At 31.0% G+C, this 15,777-nt stretch overlaps 2 protein-coding genes across 2 annotated transcripts; one reads left to right on the forward strand and one right to left on the reverse strand.

Moving 5' to 3' along the window:
• Positions 1–1,616: 1,616 nt before the first annotated feature.
• Positions 1,617–5,156, forward strand: LOC110696308. The gene is made up of 4 exons (XM_021873602.1): positions 1,617–2,116; positions 3,823–3,919; positions 4,510–4,575; positions 4,757–5,156. The coding sequence occupies exons 1-4, from the start codon at positions 1,797–1,799 to the stop codon at positions 4,838–4,840; spliced, it is 567 nt and encodes a 188-aa protein (XP_021729294.1). The 5' UTR covers positions 1,617–1,796; the 3' UTR covers positions 4,841–5,156.
• A 1,763-nt stretch (positions 5,157–6,919) lies between these two features.
• Positions 6,920–8,192, reverse strand: LOC110696328 (fasciclin-like arabinogalactan protein 3). Its single transcript, XM_021873622.1, has one exon. It carries the CDS (start codon positions 8,071–8,073, stop codon positions 7,207–7,209), a length of 867 nt encoding a protein of 288 aa, XP_021729314.1. The 5' UTR covers positions 8,074–8,192; the 3' UTR covers positions 6,920–7,206.
• Between the last annotated feature and the right edge of the window lie 7,585 nt (positions 8,193–15,777).

Consider the following 15,777-nt stretch of genomic DNA (forward strand, 5'->3'; position numbering starts at 1 on the left):
TAAAAAAATAAAAATGGAAAGTCAAGGTGTATGAAAGCAAAAATATGGTGTATGAAAGCAATAAAGTAGAGCAATAAATTCGACTCATTATCTTACTACTTCTAATTTACAATATGTTTGGCTAGAGGGAAATGGATGTAAAGAAAGAGAGGATAAAAAGAGGGATGCATCTTCCTTTATTTTGATATTAAATAAAAGAAGGAAAGGGGAGATCCATTTTCCTTTCCGGGCTTTTATTAATAAACCAAATCCCTCCCTCCCCTCGCCACCCCTTTCCCTCATGCACCTCCTTTTCGTGTCACTATAGTTATTTAAACATATAGTAGTATAATTTCCTGTCAAAAAAAAAACAAACAAAAACATATAGTATAATGACTAAAAGTAAATTAATGTTTTATAGTGAATCCTAATGTCCTCATAAATCAAAACTGTTGTTTAAATTACAGAGTACAAGAATGCAAAACCTCTTTGAAGTTAATCTTAGAATTCTGTATTACTCCATATAAAGCTATGTTCTCTTCACCTTAAATAGTTTCAATTTAGTAAAAATGTGTTAAGTAAAAATAATTTTAATTCAATCAAACAACTTTTTAATCAATAAAAGCCAGTAAAATAAATGTTAATCAGTATAAGTCAATAACTTTAAAGAGCAAAGATAAAAGATAATTAGTAAAAATAAGTTTTAATCAGAAAAACTGATTCTAGTTCAATAAAATTGATTTGAATTCAGTAAATTATTAATTTGCAGTTTAACAAAATAAGGTACGTGAAGAGAATGTGCCTTATGTGTAAAATACTTTTTTACATTTTAACTTGTTGGAAAAGGCCAAGGGGAAAAAACTATCTCCACCTCTTGGCAACTTTATTTTCATCACATCAATTTAGGAAAAAAATAAGCGATAGAAAATACACGTGCCATCACATAACTAAATATTTCATGCCAAAATGTTGTTAAAAAAATTACTCCGTATTTAGTAAATATGTATGAAGTTAAAAAACTATGGTGATATATGGGGGAATTACGCATAGATAATACACGTGCCATCACATAACTAAGAACACACTATTTATCACAAATTTTTTATTAAATAGATTTGTATGCCTTCAACATAAAACTCATGTATGGTATCCTTTATAATTACTCCGTAAGTTTTTATCATTTTTAAGGGATCCTCTACAATATATTTTTTTTTTCAAGGAATCCTCTACAATAATGTTTTATTTTTGTAAAATATCCTCTATGACGATTACAATCAGACAATATCTTTCAGATTATGGTAATATTAGATACTTATACATCTTTTTTGATACATAATCCTTCATCAATAAAGAAATTCTATCCAAAGTCTATCCTAAATACCCAATTATACTGTCATTTATTTTAAAAAAATATTTATTATTTTTTATTTTAAAAATATTTATTATTCTCACACTTGGAAAAGCAAATTTCAGTATTTCACTCTTTAATACACAAAAACATAGAAAAATGAGCTCAAGATGAAATCTTGACCGTCCAAAAACGCGGGAAAATAATATACCCTTTCATTTCCCTTTATTTTTTTTATTAATTTAATTTAATTTAATTTATTTATTAAAATAAAAATAAAAATATGACAACCCAAAAGAAGCTGTGAAATTGTCAGTTATCTTACATTTCCTTCTTCTTCCTCCCTCTTCTCCATACTTATTACAGTACCAACAACAACAACAATTACTTTCTCTCTCACCCATTTTCTCTCTCTAGAAAACCCACCATTTTCTCTCTCTAAAAAACCCTTTCATTTTCTCTCTCCAAAATGCCACCAAAGAAGCGTAGAAGTCAAGTTGACGACCTCGCCGGAGAAGTGAAACCGACCGTCGAAGTTCCGTCGCAAAGAAGGGTGACTCGGAGTTTGACTCGTGCTGACGCGGTCCCACCACCACCACCATCTCAGGTGGCTTCCAAGAGGAAAGGGAAGAAGGCCAAAACGACGGCTGAAGCGCCCAAAACGACGGCTGAAGAGGAGAAGAAGGATGAGACTGAGGATACTGAGGAAGAAGAACCTGTTGTTGATGATGGTGATGCTGGTGCTTCTGGGTCTGGTTCTGCTGCTACTACTATCGTCATTGAGCATTGGTATATCTTCTTTAATATTTCTCTCTTTTTTGTAAATTTTTCTGGGTTTTTGGTGATTTTTGTTTTAGGGGTTGATTTGTTAATGGAAGAAAGAAAATGGGTTTAAATTGTTCTGGGTTTTCTGTGGGTGAATTTTCTGGGTTTCTTTTTGTTTTTTGAATGTGTGTGTTTATTTTCTGGGTTATAATTATATCTGGGTTTGTGTTTTTCAGTAAACTTTTTTTGGAATTTTTTGGGTTTGAATTAGGGTTTTAAAGATTTTCTCTCTCATCGTTTGTTTGGGTTAATAATTGAAGTTCTTTTGATGGAGTAATTGATTATGGAAGTTCTTTTGATGGAGTAATTGATTATGGAAGTTCTTGTCATTATTATCATATTAATTGTGAAATAATTGGTGAAATTTTGAAGAAAGTGGAGAATTGTGTCGTGTGTGCTACATTTTGTTATTTTTTGAGCCATTATTATCTGACATTTTTTGTTGTGTCTTCTTCACTGTGTTCTTTTGACTATTTGGAATGTTGGTGCATAATTTACGTTTTAATAATGTGTTAATATAAGATACAAATAGTAAATGAGTAGTGTTTTCGGGATTGTCTAAATGGGTGAATTTAGGTGAATTTTGTGTCACTCGACTTCTTGAATTTGCATATGGTTTTTGCTTGATACCTTTCACTCGAAATTCAATTTACAATGTATTTTGGAGTTGTGTTTCAACATTTGACAAGTAAGCACGAATTTGTATCAAGGGCTTTGTGATAATGTGGACTCACATTCTGCTAGTTACATCATTAGGGCAGTGAGAATGTTCCTGAAATTGTGCTTTTGGTTTACATTATTTGGAAAAGATGTGTTGGGGCGAGGTAAACAAGATGTTTTGGTGGTGATAAAATGTAAGTATGCTATATGAGGGCAACGGGGGAATGTGGGATAACTATTCTCATTAAGTCATTAGAAGAGAATCTTTGAGATCCTGTGCACGAGCTGATTTTCATTAAGAAAAACAACTTATGGAAAGAATTTTGCTTGAAAGATTTGAAACACGTCTGATTTTACTGTATTATACTTGCGTTTAAGCTTGTTCACATTAGATATCATTTACTATTTGCGTTTATAGTTCCCAAATTCTGAAGAACTTTCTGTAAGATTGCATAAGATAAAAGTTTGCTTTGTGCTCTGATCGAGTCTTAGATTGCATGGTGGTCTGTGAATTCAACTTTCATCTGACTGGGATGTTGTATGCCTTCATCGACTATTTACATCTTGTTTATTTGTTTCGTTATTGTCATTTGAACTTTGAAAAGCTGAAAGCTGTGCCCAGTTACTCATATCAAATTGACTAGCCAGTGGTTATTTTTGCTTTTATTTTAAGCAAGAATGTTAGTTTGCTAACTCGCCCCAGTAGCCTTTATGCCTTCGTTTCTTCAGCAGAAATATTTAGGAGGGATAGTGAGACAACTTGCAAGGCTTGTCCAAGGGTATACATTAAATTTCACATGCTCATACTGATTATTAAATCTTATTAGCATGACAGATATTTCTTCTGATGCAGATGTTCAACTGTTGAAGTGCATTTTCTTGGCTTTTGCCAGTCATTTTAATATGAGATGAAATCAGTGCTTATGTTTTATGGAGGTGCCTCTAATATAACAAATGTGGACTTGTTTGCTTTAGTTTTACTCAATTTTTTCTCCTTTTTTCTGTTGCAGTAAGCAATGCGGATCATTCAAAACCAGGGCTAAAGAAGCGCAAACAGGCTTAAACGAGGGTTTACCTGGTACCAGAATCGTGGTTAACCCTAAGAAGGTTAGTTTAAAATTTATCTTGTTCAGTTTTCCCTATTTTTGCATTGTGAAAGTTCATCCTTTGATTGTGTACACCTTACTTCGTACACAATATCATTACAACAACCTTGAACGGGATAAAAGGATGACAAATGCCATGCAATTGTGTAGAAGTTCTTAGATAGTGAGTTGTGATAGGTCTGAGCATGCTTTTAAAATATTGACATCATGCTTATATCAGAGTACATGCCTTTAAATGGCGCAGATTTAGGCAAAATTGCATATTATGTAAAGCAAATGAGGCAATATTGATAAACTTGGCTGTTTTGATTCCCTGAGCTTATAAAATGAAAGTTTTCATTTATAATTTAATATGGTGTCTTCTGTCTTTATGTCCACTTTAATATCCCCTGTCCCCTCCCTTCTTTAGTGCTTAAAACTTAGAAACTTAAAAGGCTTGACTATTAATTAAGGCTGTACTAGCCCCCTGCTTTGAGAACTGATGTCATGCTTTAAAATGAGAGGGGTGGGAATAACTGATAATGCCATGTTAGTTCCTATTCTTATACTCAATAGTCTCTCTGAAATATCGACTTTTTTCTTTCGTTTCAGCCAAGGAAAGGTTGTTTTGAGATTCGGGCGGAGGGTGAGAAAGAACAGACATTCGTCAGTCTTCTGGTAAGCTTCATGTGCATGCAATGTTATTTCAATCTTACTTGCTTTATTAGTACTCCTATGTCATCGTGCTGGTCCTAAGTTTTACTGTTATTCTTGAGCCGTTGAGTGAAGGCATGCATTATTGTATATTGCTTGTCAACACTTGATTGATGGTTTGGTTTACTGGATGTATTAATTGCAGGATATGAAGAGGCCATTTCAACCAATGAAGGATCTAGACATGCAGGAAGTCATCGCAGACATCATCGAGAAGATTCAGGGTTGAAGGTTGGTGTGAACCTGTGCTAAGCTGAGAGAGCTTCATTCTTCTGTGGTATTTGAGAACATTTGCTAAAATGTCAGCAGTGAACCATATTGCTTAAACTAGATCATTCTAGTAGTATTTCGTAAACCTAGATATTACAATTGATGTAACAGGGTTAGTACTCCTGGTGAACTTATATCTCATTTCAAAACTGTACACAGGTGCTAGCGTGATCACTGATTAGTCACTTTGATGAGAGCTTAAACTCAACTTATCTGATGATTCTGATCATCACATTTCTGCTATGGAAATTATTGTAGCTAGCTGGTTTTCTCTACTCAGGCTCTACTTGTGGTTTCATTTTGATGTGTGGGATTTTTATGTGATTTTGATCCTGCATATATCTTGTTCTGAGCACGTCTTATCCGTGCTTGTTTCTCACTCGTTAATGGCTTAATATGGATAAGCAGGTACCATTTCTTCCCATGAGGTTTACAACTCTCATGAGAATTGAAGATAAGTGAATTTAATTAATTAATTTATTTATTCGTAATCAGGTTTGTTGTTTTATTCATATGAATCTTCTACTCCTGCTGAAATTATAAGTTGTCCTGCTATTCATATGTACTCTTATATTAGGACTTTGTGTATACATTTTGGAGTTGAAAGTTAATGCTAATATACCATTCAAAGCTATTAGATGATAGTAATGTGGCTTTGCTAATATAAGTTGTCCTGCTAATCATATGTGCTACTTAATTTGTTGAGTTTAAGTGCATTCCTAAAGCTGCTCCAAATCTGTAAAGAAACGTAGTTGTATGGTATGGAAAGGTGTCCAATTAGAGTTACAACTGGTGAAATGGAACAGCTGTTTGGATGATCGGAGTCTCAATGAAGATCTAATGCAACAAAATACTCTGTAGTAGCTTTCTCTGCTTCATGCATTAGCATAGATAGCATATTACAGGATTTTGAATCAGACTTCATATTAATGATGAGTTATTTCAAAGAAATCGAACATAATTATTAGAGAGGCTGCATTTAACTTGAGATGATACGAATTACTGAATAAACACTACAAATTCAGCAGTTATGATCAAACTAAGCTGCTGTCACCCCACAATCAATAAACTAAACCATACGAATCAGAATATTAACTAATACGAGTACTTGTTACTTAAAAACAAGATAAACTTGCAGTAACAATTAGAGATCGAAGATTTAAAACAGCAAACCTTAGGTGAATACAATTTAAAGCGCGATTATTCCAAGTTTAGAAATATATCAAAGATTTACCCTAAGATTAATAAGACTAATAACTCAAGTTTTCTAGGCATTGTATCCTGGCAAGTAATTCTTGTACAATCTCCAAAAAGAGGGGTTTCTTAGAAACTGAGAGAAAATAAAATGATTCTACTGTAATAAGTAAAATTTTGTAGCACTAATATCACAAATTCACAATTTTTTTTTTTTTTTTTTTTTTTTTTGGAAAATTCACAATTTAAGATAACATCATGCATGCACAAATCTCCAATTGAGGCACCAAGATATATTCAATGAATTACTTGTTCGACAGAGTGGAACATGTTGCAATAAAAATTTCCAGCGGTCTCATTTTTTATATATGTATCATTAAATTCTTGGATTGGAGCTTTCAAGACACATCTATCGGGAAGGAAATCGGGCAGCAAAATATGTTGACTCTCTCGGCTATTCATTCTACTCCAACTCATCAAAATATAGATCTATTTAATTTTTAGATAGTAAATTTTCTTATTTTTTACTCGTAGTTTAGGTTATGGTCTTATGAGAAGACGTACCTAATCTCCTTCATCTATCTTACTTTTTTTTTAAAAATACTCCATATTATGTAGTACTTCGTATTAACCTTTTACTTTATTGTTTATATATATATACTAGTACATAGAATATTCATTTTTGAAGTAATTTGTTATGAGTATTAAGCTAAAAAAAATACATGACAATATTGACAAAATCATGCGAAATCATCAGTATATATAATATAATGAGTGTTAATTGTTAAATTTCAATTATACTTAATTTATATCATTCCACCACTTTTCTAATATGTTCAAAATATAGAAATATTTAATTTTTTTTTAATTTTTTTTTACTAGCAATCAATATAAGTGTCTTGACGCGTATATGCACAAAAAGTGAACTAAAATTATAATTCACCAAGATATCCTAACAACGTACATGCAATGACATTTACCAAAGAATTGAATACTCTTCTATACATCTTTCATTTTCCTTACCCCATTACTCTTTTGGACATAAAACCCCAATATATGCAAAATCAAAGCACATGCAATAACATTCAAATAAACTTTAATGTGATAATGTCAATTAACTTGCTAGTTAAGTTATAGGTAATTATGTGCCAATGCTACCAAACCCATAACACAAGTAACCACACCCCCAGCAACACTCAACCTTGCACCACCATTCTTATGTGGGACCGACTTAGCAGGCGCCTCCTTGTCAGCTTCGTCCGCTAGTGGGGCCGGTCCTGGGGCCGGCCCACTAGCCGGAGCCGGAGAAGGGCCTTCACTATCACCCCTTGGACTATCTGCAGAACAACCATCATCATCATCACCAGAGGGACCAGGGGCGGGGGCCTCCACCGACTTAGGTGGTGGAGCGGCCGTAGGAGTAGGAGGGGAGGCTGTAGGGCTGCTAGATGGCGCGGTGGGAGGTCCTTGTTCAAGGCCAGGAGTAACAATAGGTTTACTAATTTGAATCACGGAAATGTGGAAAGGTTGAGAAGCTAACACTTTCACCATCTTGGAGTCTTGTGGGGCCCCCTTCGCCGTTGAGCCGAAGAAGATATCCCCGCCGGACTTGGAGATGTTTAGGAGTCCTTGCCCTCCGTTGGTTTTCCCTGTCTCTTGGAAGAGGTTGGTGGCTTTGACTGACTTGCCATCCAATTTACCTAATTTTATGCTATCATAATAGTCAAGGATAACGTGGGTAGCAAGTATGTACCCTAGGGTTGTTTGTGGTACGCTTGTGAGGGGTCCCACGGCCGAGTTGTCAACAACGAGGACGGTGACCGTGCCTTGCTTGTTGATTCCGGCCGCCACACCGGTTTTGGTTAGGAGGTTATTGAAGGTGCTAAATTGTGGATGTTGATCTAGGAAATAAGTTATGTTAAAGGCATATATTGAGGTAGTTGTTGAGAAAAAAATAATTGAGATTAAGAGGATAATATTAGATGCCTTGAGATTCATCTTTGAAATTGAAATGAAATTTAAAATGTTGTAATTCAATTTTCAAAGATGAATATATGTAATTATTGAATTATTATCCTCTTAGGTTAAAAACGGTTTTTATTCATGAAGTAAAATAAGAGCATGCATTATAAGTCTTTATAAAAAAAATTATATAGCCTTTTGTTGATGACCCGAATAAATTATATACTCTAATTATAGTTTTTTTTTCCAACAATTTTGCATGGTCATTATTGTGTGTATATGTCTATTTTCAAGCTATTTTTAATGGTGAGAATAATGTTCATCAAGCTAATTAGATAAGCCTATATTTAAAAATATAAGTATGTCTAATTATAGTTTTACTCATCAAAAATTGTCAAATTAAAGTAATCATGAATCAGTAAAGTTATGGAATTCTATATCTATTTAGTTATCAAAATTAAATTATATAGTCAATAGAACACATTAGCATGCAGAGGCTTAATATAATTACATTGATTATTTTACATAATTCTAGAAGCTCAATGACAACATTTTTGTCTCGATTGCATAGTTACGGGGTCGATTCTCATTACCTTAACTTAATTTTAGTGTAGGTTCATTATTATAGTAATTGTTGTTTCTTATTACTCTGTACTATGTATGTAATACGACATTGTCAAAAGTAACCAACAATTGTAGTGTTATGATGGGGCTTACATAAGTGATACTCTTATAAGAAAATTCAAGTTACTCAACATGATAACGTTACTTGTTTATCTTAACTGTTTTGGGGTAAAAACACTACTTGTAATAATCAGCGTTTGTCGTCCTAACATATGCCAATTTTACTCTTTGATTTATAAACAAAATAACCTTTGTTCTGGGCATCCTTTAAGTGATGTAATAATTGTTTTTTCTATTTGCATTATTTGTGCTCCAGGCTTATATTCTTGGAACTACATAAATTAAACATTCACAGTTCCACCTACAATTGTTGATTTCAATCTTTCATTGATCAAGACGATATATTTTAGTGTTTTATTTTTATTTTTGGTATCTTATCAATCAAAGATTATATTTTTTTATATATATACTTTTGATGATATATATAATGTGTATTTTCTTAGAATTTAATAGTCTCTAAAATAAACTATATACTTCCTCTGTTTTTATTTTATTGCACCATTAGGATTTTTACACTATTCACTTAATCTTCTTTGACCATCATTTGTAATTTATCCATTATGAAAAATATAGTCATGTGGAAACTAGTTAGATTCGTCTTAAAATCATCTTTTAAAATATAATTTTTTTTTAATTTTTACAAAAGTATAATTGAAGATATTGTTGAGTTGGTCCTTTAACATATTAATAGCTAAAGTAATGCATTGACAAATGTGAAATCCATCATGGTGCAACAAAAAAAACTATAAATATACTTGATCTCTCCTACCATTGTATAATCATTTTTCTACTTCTTATTTAAGATGCATAATTTTCAAATAAAATCATATCACACCTTTAGCAACTCATAGAATATGATCGATTCAGTTAAGATACGGAGTATATATAACTGTATAAGCTAAGATTTCACTATCAACCCGATACATTGAATGTCTTCCTAGAGAGGCGTAATACATAGTCGATTATAATCACATATTTCTTTAATATAAAAGCAGAAAACAAGAAGAATAACAATCTAACTCTAATAAACTATGAATGATTGAATGTATGTAATTAAAGGAACTAGTGAACGGGCAATAGAATGAAGCTAAGCACAAAATTTGTAAATAATTATTCTTTTTTTAGATATTAGTCTACTAGATAGAGAAGTCATTATTGTAATGTTAAGCATCTTGCCTAACAAAGAATTAGGGAATGTAATTGGAACAGAAAGAATAACAATTATTTAAAATAGACAATGTATCTTACCATTCCTATATAATTATAATAATCACTTTGTTTTCTTCAACAAACTTTCATCGTTTCTTGAATTAGCAATCTCATTCACTTGCTCTATCTTGTTATCTTTATTGAAGTCATCTTTGTTCTTCATATTATCACCAATCTTTGGAGAAATATCATTTGGATTAGTACCAAAACTTTTGTATTCATTATTGATGCTCGATAAGTAGAGTTTGTAACACAAACTTTCACCCAAACATTTATAGCATTTACTATTAGGGCAACTTATTACTAAGACATCCTCAAACTTAGAATTTAATTCCTTGGGAGCAGTCATTATTGCTAATAATGAGTGGTATATAGTTGATTTGGTTAAACTTAAAATAAAGAACGTATAAAAATTTTATGATTAGAGGAGTACGTACTAAGTTTATAGCACTATAAGAGTTATTAGGGTGGGATTTAATTTTTTTTGGCTAGGTAGTAATCCTAAGTAGAATTGAAATCGGATTATATATATTAGAGATAGATTATCATGCATGAACTCTGGACAAAGTCAAAATCAAATCAACTATCCATAAAATATATTTAAAATTACTATCTATATTTCAAATCAAATAGGTTTGGCATGCTTTGACTTACAACACGCTATTCTTATCATTTGACAACTATCCATATATATAATATATTTGAAATGACAAACTATACTTCAAATCAAATAGTTTGGCATCCGCTTATTTGATTGAGCTACCTACACACGAATACATAGTAACCTACCTTAAGGGGAATACATATGGATGGGTGTTCAAGGAATCCTTACTGATGCCAAAGTTAGTTATTGGAAACTTTATATATATACTTTATTGAATTAGAGAGCTTATTAAATTTCTTTTGGCCATCATACTTGGATCGGACTATCTTTTAGAAGCCAAGCCCTTATTGAATTGAAGGACCTCAAACCTTTTGATGAATTAGTTTGAAATAGTTGTGGATACGATTCTCTTCACTTAATTAAATAATGTCATGAGTTATTTTGACAGTTTTTTTTTTATTTTTTTTTGGATAAAATTAAATTGATAAAACGTGCATGGTTAAGTACTGGCAGGGTTTATAGCTTTTTTTTTTGTGTGTGTATGTGTTTGTTTGTTTGGAGAGAAACAAGCGCGAGTGATAAGAATCGACCCCAAATTCACCAGAAACCAAGAGGGAAGCTCTATACTTGAGCTATAACTTTAGCTATAGCGTGCAACCTTTCTGTTTGCCTTTAAATTTGTTTGCTACAATTAGGCTTTGATTCTAGGAACTTAGCAAATCAAACCTTTCACCAACAATTACTGATTCTAATTTTTCATTAATCAAGAACATATTTTGTAGTGTCTTATAATTACCTATGATTTAATATACATACACTTCCGATGTATTAACATATTAGAACTTAATATACATATATATTACTAGTTGTTTCCTTTATTTTTCCCCCTTAATTAAGATGTAAACTCATGCTGTATGAGTCTGATAATATTCGCAATTAACGTGGACACATTGAATGTCTTAGTGAGGATTAATGCGTGGACATCATTTGATTTATTTACATAAAGACAGAAAACAGGAAGAATATCAATCTAACCCTAACAAATTATAATAGTATATGTAATTGTATAAATTAGTATATAAGTAGTAATTATTAATGAGCTAGTGAACAAAAGTATAAAGCACAGATTTCGTACGTAACTTATTCTTTTTATATATAGTGTAGGTACTAATCTATTAGATCGACAACTTTTTTCTTAAGCATCTTGCCTAAAAAAGAATCATGACATATATATAATTGGAACTAAAACTCTCAAAGGTAAATTAATACTCCTTACTTTGTAATTTGTATTAGAAATGTATAAATTATAATGTATCTTAATACAAAATTGACAACTTTACACAATACACTGATAACGTAACTATGGGTGAATGGGTCTATGGCATGGCCAGACTAAATGCATGCCCTACATTATATATTACTTCTGCTTATATGTATTTATATTCTTAGAATACACCAATTTGACGTGTACTTTAACAAAGATATATATAATTAGATTAGAAAATGGATCAATCAATTTGACCACCAATAAAATAAAATTGTTAAGTTATTACATGCAGTTTCGATTTTATAACTTAATTCATTTGTATACCTTTTCTAATCACTCCATCAAAATAGAGAGTGAGGGGTAGCTCAAGTTGTTAGAGCTTCCCTCCCAGTTCTAAGAGATCTTGAGATCGATTTTCACCCCTATCCTTGTGGCTCTCTAAACACCAAAAAAAAAAACACTCCATCAAATAGCGTGTCAAGAAGATGTATGTATTGCAAACAAGTATAAAACATAAAAAGTAAATTGTAATAGATGATGAATATAAAAAAGTCGAATATAGAAAAAATAATAGTGGGGTTAGAGGAATTTCGTTGATCAAAAGTGAATAAAAAAAAGTTAATCTTAATAGTCGATGATGATACACCCTAGGCCATAGGCCACCCATCCAAATGAAAAAAACACGCTTTTTGTTAGTTATTCTGGTATAAATGAAGCTTAAATTTTATACTACGTATATAGATAAATCGAATAAGGTAATTGTCATCTAAATGTCTTCTAATAGTATTTGTGACTCTTCCATGCTCATATAGCTAATTAATGAGCTTGAACTTCATTTGTTGATGTCATCGATCGTATACATATGCTTTAAGCATATCAGTTCTTTAATTTAGATTAATAAGCTTAATTAATTAGTTGCTAGATGACTATTTACTTGTAGAGTGTATGTATTTAAATATTAGCATGGAAGATGCATCTTACTTTTGATCGATCTCCTACTTTATTTTTCACGCCTATCGCCGCAGTGCGTATATACATATATATGATGCTAGCTTCAATTTAATAATAATCTTAATTTATCCTCCTTTTTATTATTTTAAATTTTTTTTTTTATACATATATATAGAAAAGATCAAGAATATTGTAATTTCAAAGGATTATAATTTATCAGAAAGACTTGCGTGGACCTGGTACACAATAATATTATTGTGGACCTGAGGTTTATACATACGCAACTGACAGTATATTGAACATAGTGACCCTTAGTTTTTCCATAGTAACCTTATTTTTAACATAGTAACCTTTATTAAAACTAGTATAACGTTGAATATTATTGTGAACTTAAAATACAACGTTATGACACTAATTTTAACATAATGACCTTTATTATTCATATTAACCAGTATATAAAATATTTCATTAAAAAAATTAACCTCTTATAGCCTATATATTACCAAAATCACTTTTATTTCAACCTTTTTTCTATTATAGTGACCCCTTTTTTTACTAATAAAACAAGCATAATTTCCTTAATATTAGTGGTCCACAATAAATCAGTGTGAACCAGATCCATTAAAGAATTTATATATAACTTATTTAATTTTGCTCCTAGACTAAGCGAGTACAATAATAGATACCTTGCTATTTGCATTGCTTCAATTTATTCAATCTCATTGGGGATTAAATAAGGTTGCGGTCACAAAGAGTTTAGTGATCATCAGACAGCGTTTGTAAGGTTAGACGTGAATCAAAGTTATCAAAATTGAGATTTTACTTTAAATTCAAAGACGCTTTCCAATTGAATTGTAGAATTGTAAGATTTTACGAATATGCATATATAATTAAGACGTCATATCCAAAAAAATCCTTTGTTGCAATTAATATGTAATGGAGGTAGTCAGGTAGTAGTAGAAAAGAGTTGTTAACTCGTTAAAAACCAACAATTGACAATATATATTTATGGAAAATGTTATACATATAGCCCTTAGGGTTACATATAAAAATTAAATTTACACTTGAAAATCGTAAAAAAATAAGAAATCATAAAAATATAAACACTAATTACACTGATTTACGCGTGTGTTTTGTCATGGATTCCTAATTTTGTACAATTTTCAAGAGTGTATTTAATGCTTATATATAACTCTATATTTATAAAAAAAAATTGTAGGCAAGCTTCGAACTTGTAAAATTTTGGGGAAAAAAAAAAGCCACACTTTTTGTTATTGATAGTTGCAAACAAGTGAGAGCCAGCCTGACTATTTATTTACTCCCTCCATCCCCGAAAGAACGACCCATTTGAATTGATTACACGGTTATTAAGAAAGTTAAATAAAAAGAAGTAAAAGTATGTTGGAAACATAAATTTACATGGAATTTATAAAAAAATAGAGAGAGAAAGTAATAAAATTAAATGGAAAATCAAATTTTTATATGGGAAAGCTAATTTTGCACAAATATTGTTGCAAATTAGTGGGTTTTTTTTAATGCAAATGGGTTATTCTTTTTGGGACTAAAATTATGCCAAATGGGTCGTTCTTCCAGGGACGGAGGGAGTACAATATTACATTACTCAAAATAGTAAACAAAGGGTAAAATCCTCTTTTTAGTTTTTACTATATGTATAATATATGCTCCATATAGTGTATTTTTATTGTGTAATTTTGAATGTTACTTTGTTTAGTTTTAAATTATAAGAAAAAATGGATATCTTATTAAATGAATTAATATCCTATTTCTTTAGCATAGGACACTCACGGGTGAGTTTATAATGGGTTAAATTTCAACACTTTGTAAGTGATAATTAACACGTTCAAAACTATAGCCAATTGACCGTACAAATTTTTAAAATAAGGCTGTTGGAGAGAGAATTTGTCATACATCAAACTTTGGTCGATTACATACGGAATTTATGCCCTTATTGGTGGGAAATGAAGTCACCTAACTTTGGGTAGCTCCTTCCATACAAAGATGAATACCAGTATACCACCATCATTTTTTCGACCTTTGAAAGTTGAATCACATTCATATATAATTATAATTCCTTAGCTTCTAGCTAAGCTAGCTAAAATAGCCTCTAAATTACAACCCTTTTTGGTTAAATATTTCCATAATCTTAATTAGGTTAACTAATTCCCTAAGAGCATATTTTGTATATGAAAGACCAATTATCTTATAAGCTTTGTTATAGACCTTTATTTGGCACCTTCCTTATTCCTAATTTTCTAAGAAATTGATATTTAGGAATAAATTCTTTTTGCTTACGGCACGCATTGTTAAGAAGAAATCTTTATTATATAAATTAATAAGAAGTTTATTCTCCTAACTTTTGTTTATCTTTCCTTAAAGTATTATAAGTTCATTCTCAATCTTAATCAGTACTTCATATTAAACTATTAATGGAGATTATTTTGAAAAAGGTATATATAAGATTTAGTGATATAACAGCTATGATTCATTTATTCCCCATCTCTTTTACTTGTGTTTCTACCTTTCTATAAAGGTTGTGCTTGTTTGGTATTGATTGTGATAGGTATGTAAGAGAGAACAAATTGATTTAATTAATTAAAGTAACTATATAGATAATATAGATTTAAACTATCAAATTCAATGAAAATAAATAAATATAAATATTGTGAATGTTGAGTTTTTAAACTAGACAAATATTCCATTCTAAACAACTATTGTGATTTATATGCAAGTAAAAACATATTATGTGATATTGAACTTTGTTAAACGGTTTGGATATATACATGTAAAATTTCTATTATTTTTAGATGTTATTTATTAATAATAATTAAAGATATTAACGATTAAAGATTTGTTGAAAAACAAAACACAAATTCTTTTATATATGTAGCTGGCCACACCGTATGGCAGATCATTATAGGGATTACTTCGTTATTAGTGTAATAGGTGTTATTACTTGGTCAGTGTTAAAGGGATTACATCGTCAGTGTCATAGAATTACTCGATC

Source organism: Chenopodium quinoa, unplaced genomic scaffold, assembly GCF_001683475.1.
Source record: "Chenopodium quinoa cultivar QQ74 unplaced genomic scaffold, ASM168347v1, whole genome shotgun sequence".
NCBI classification, from domain to species: Eukaryota; Viridiplantae; Streptophyta; class Magnoliopsida; order Caryophyllales; family Amaranthaceae; genus Chenopodium; species Chenopodium quinoa.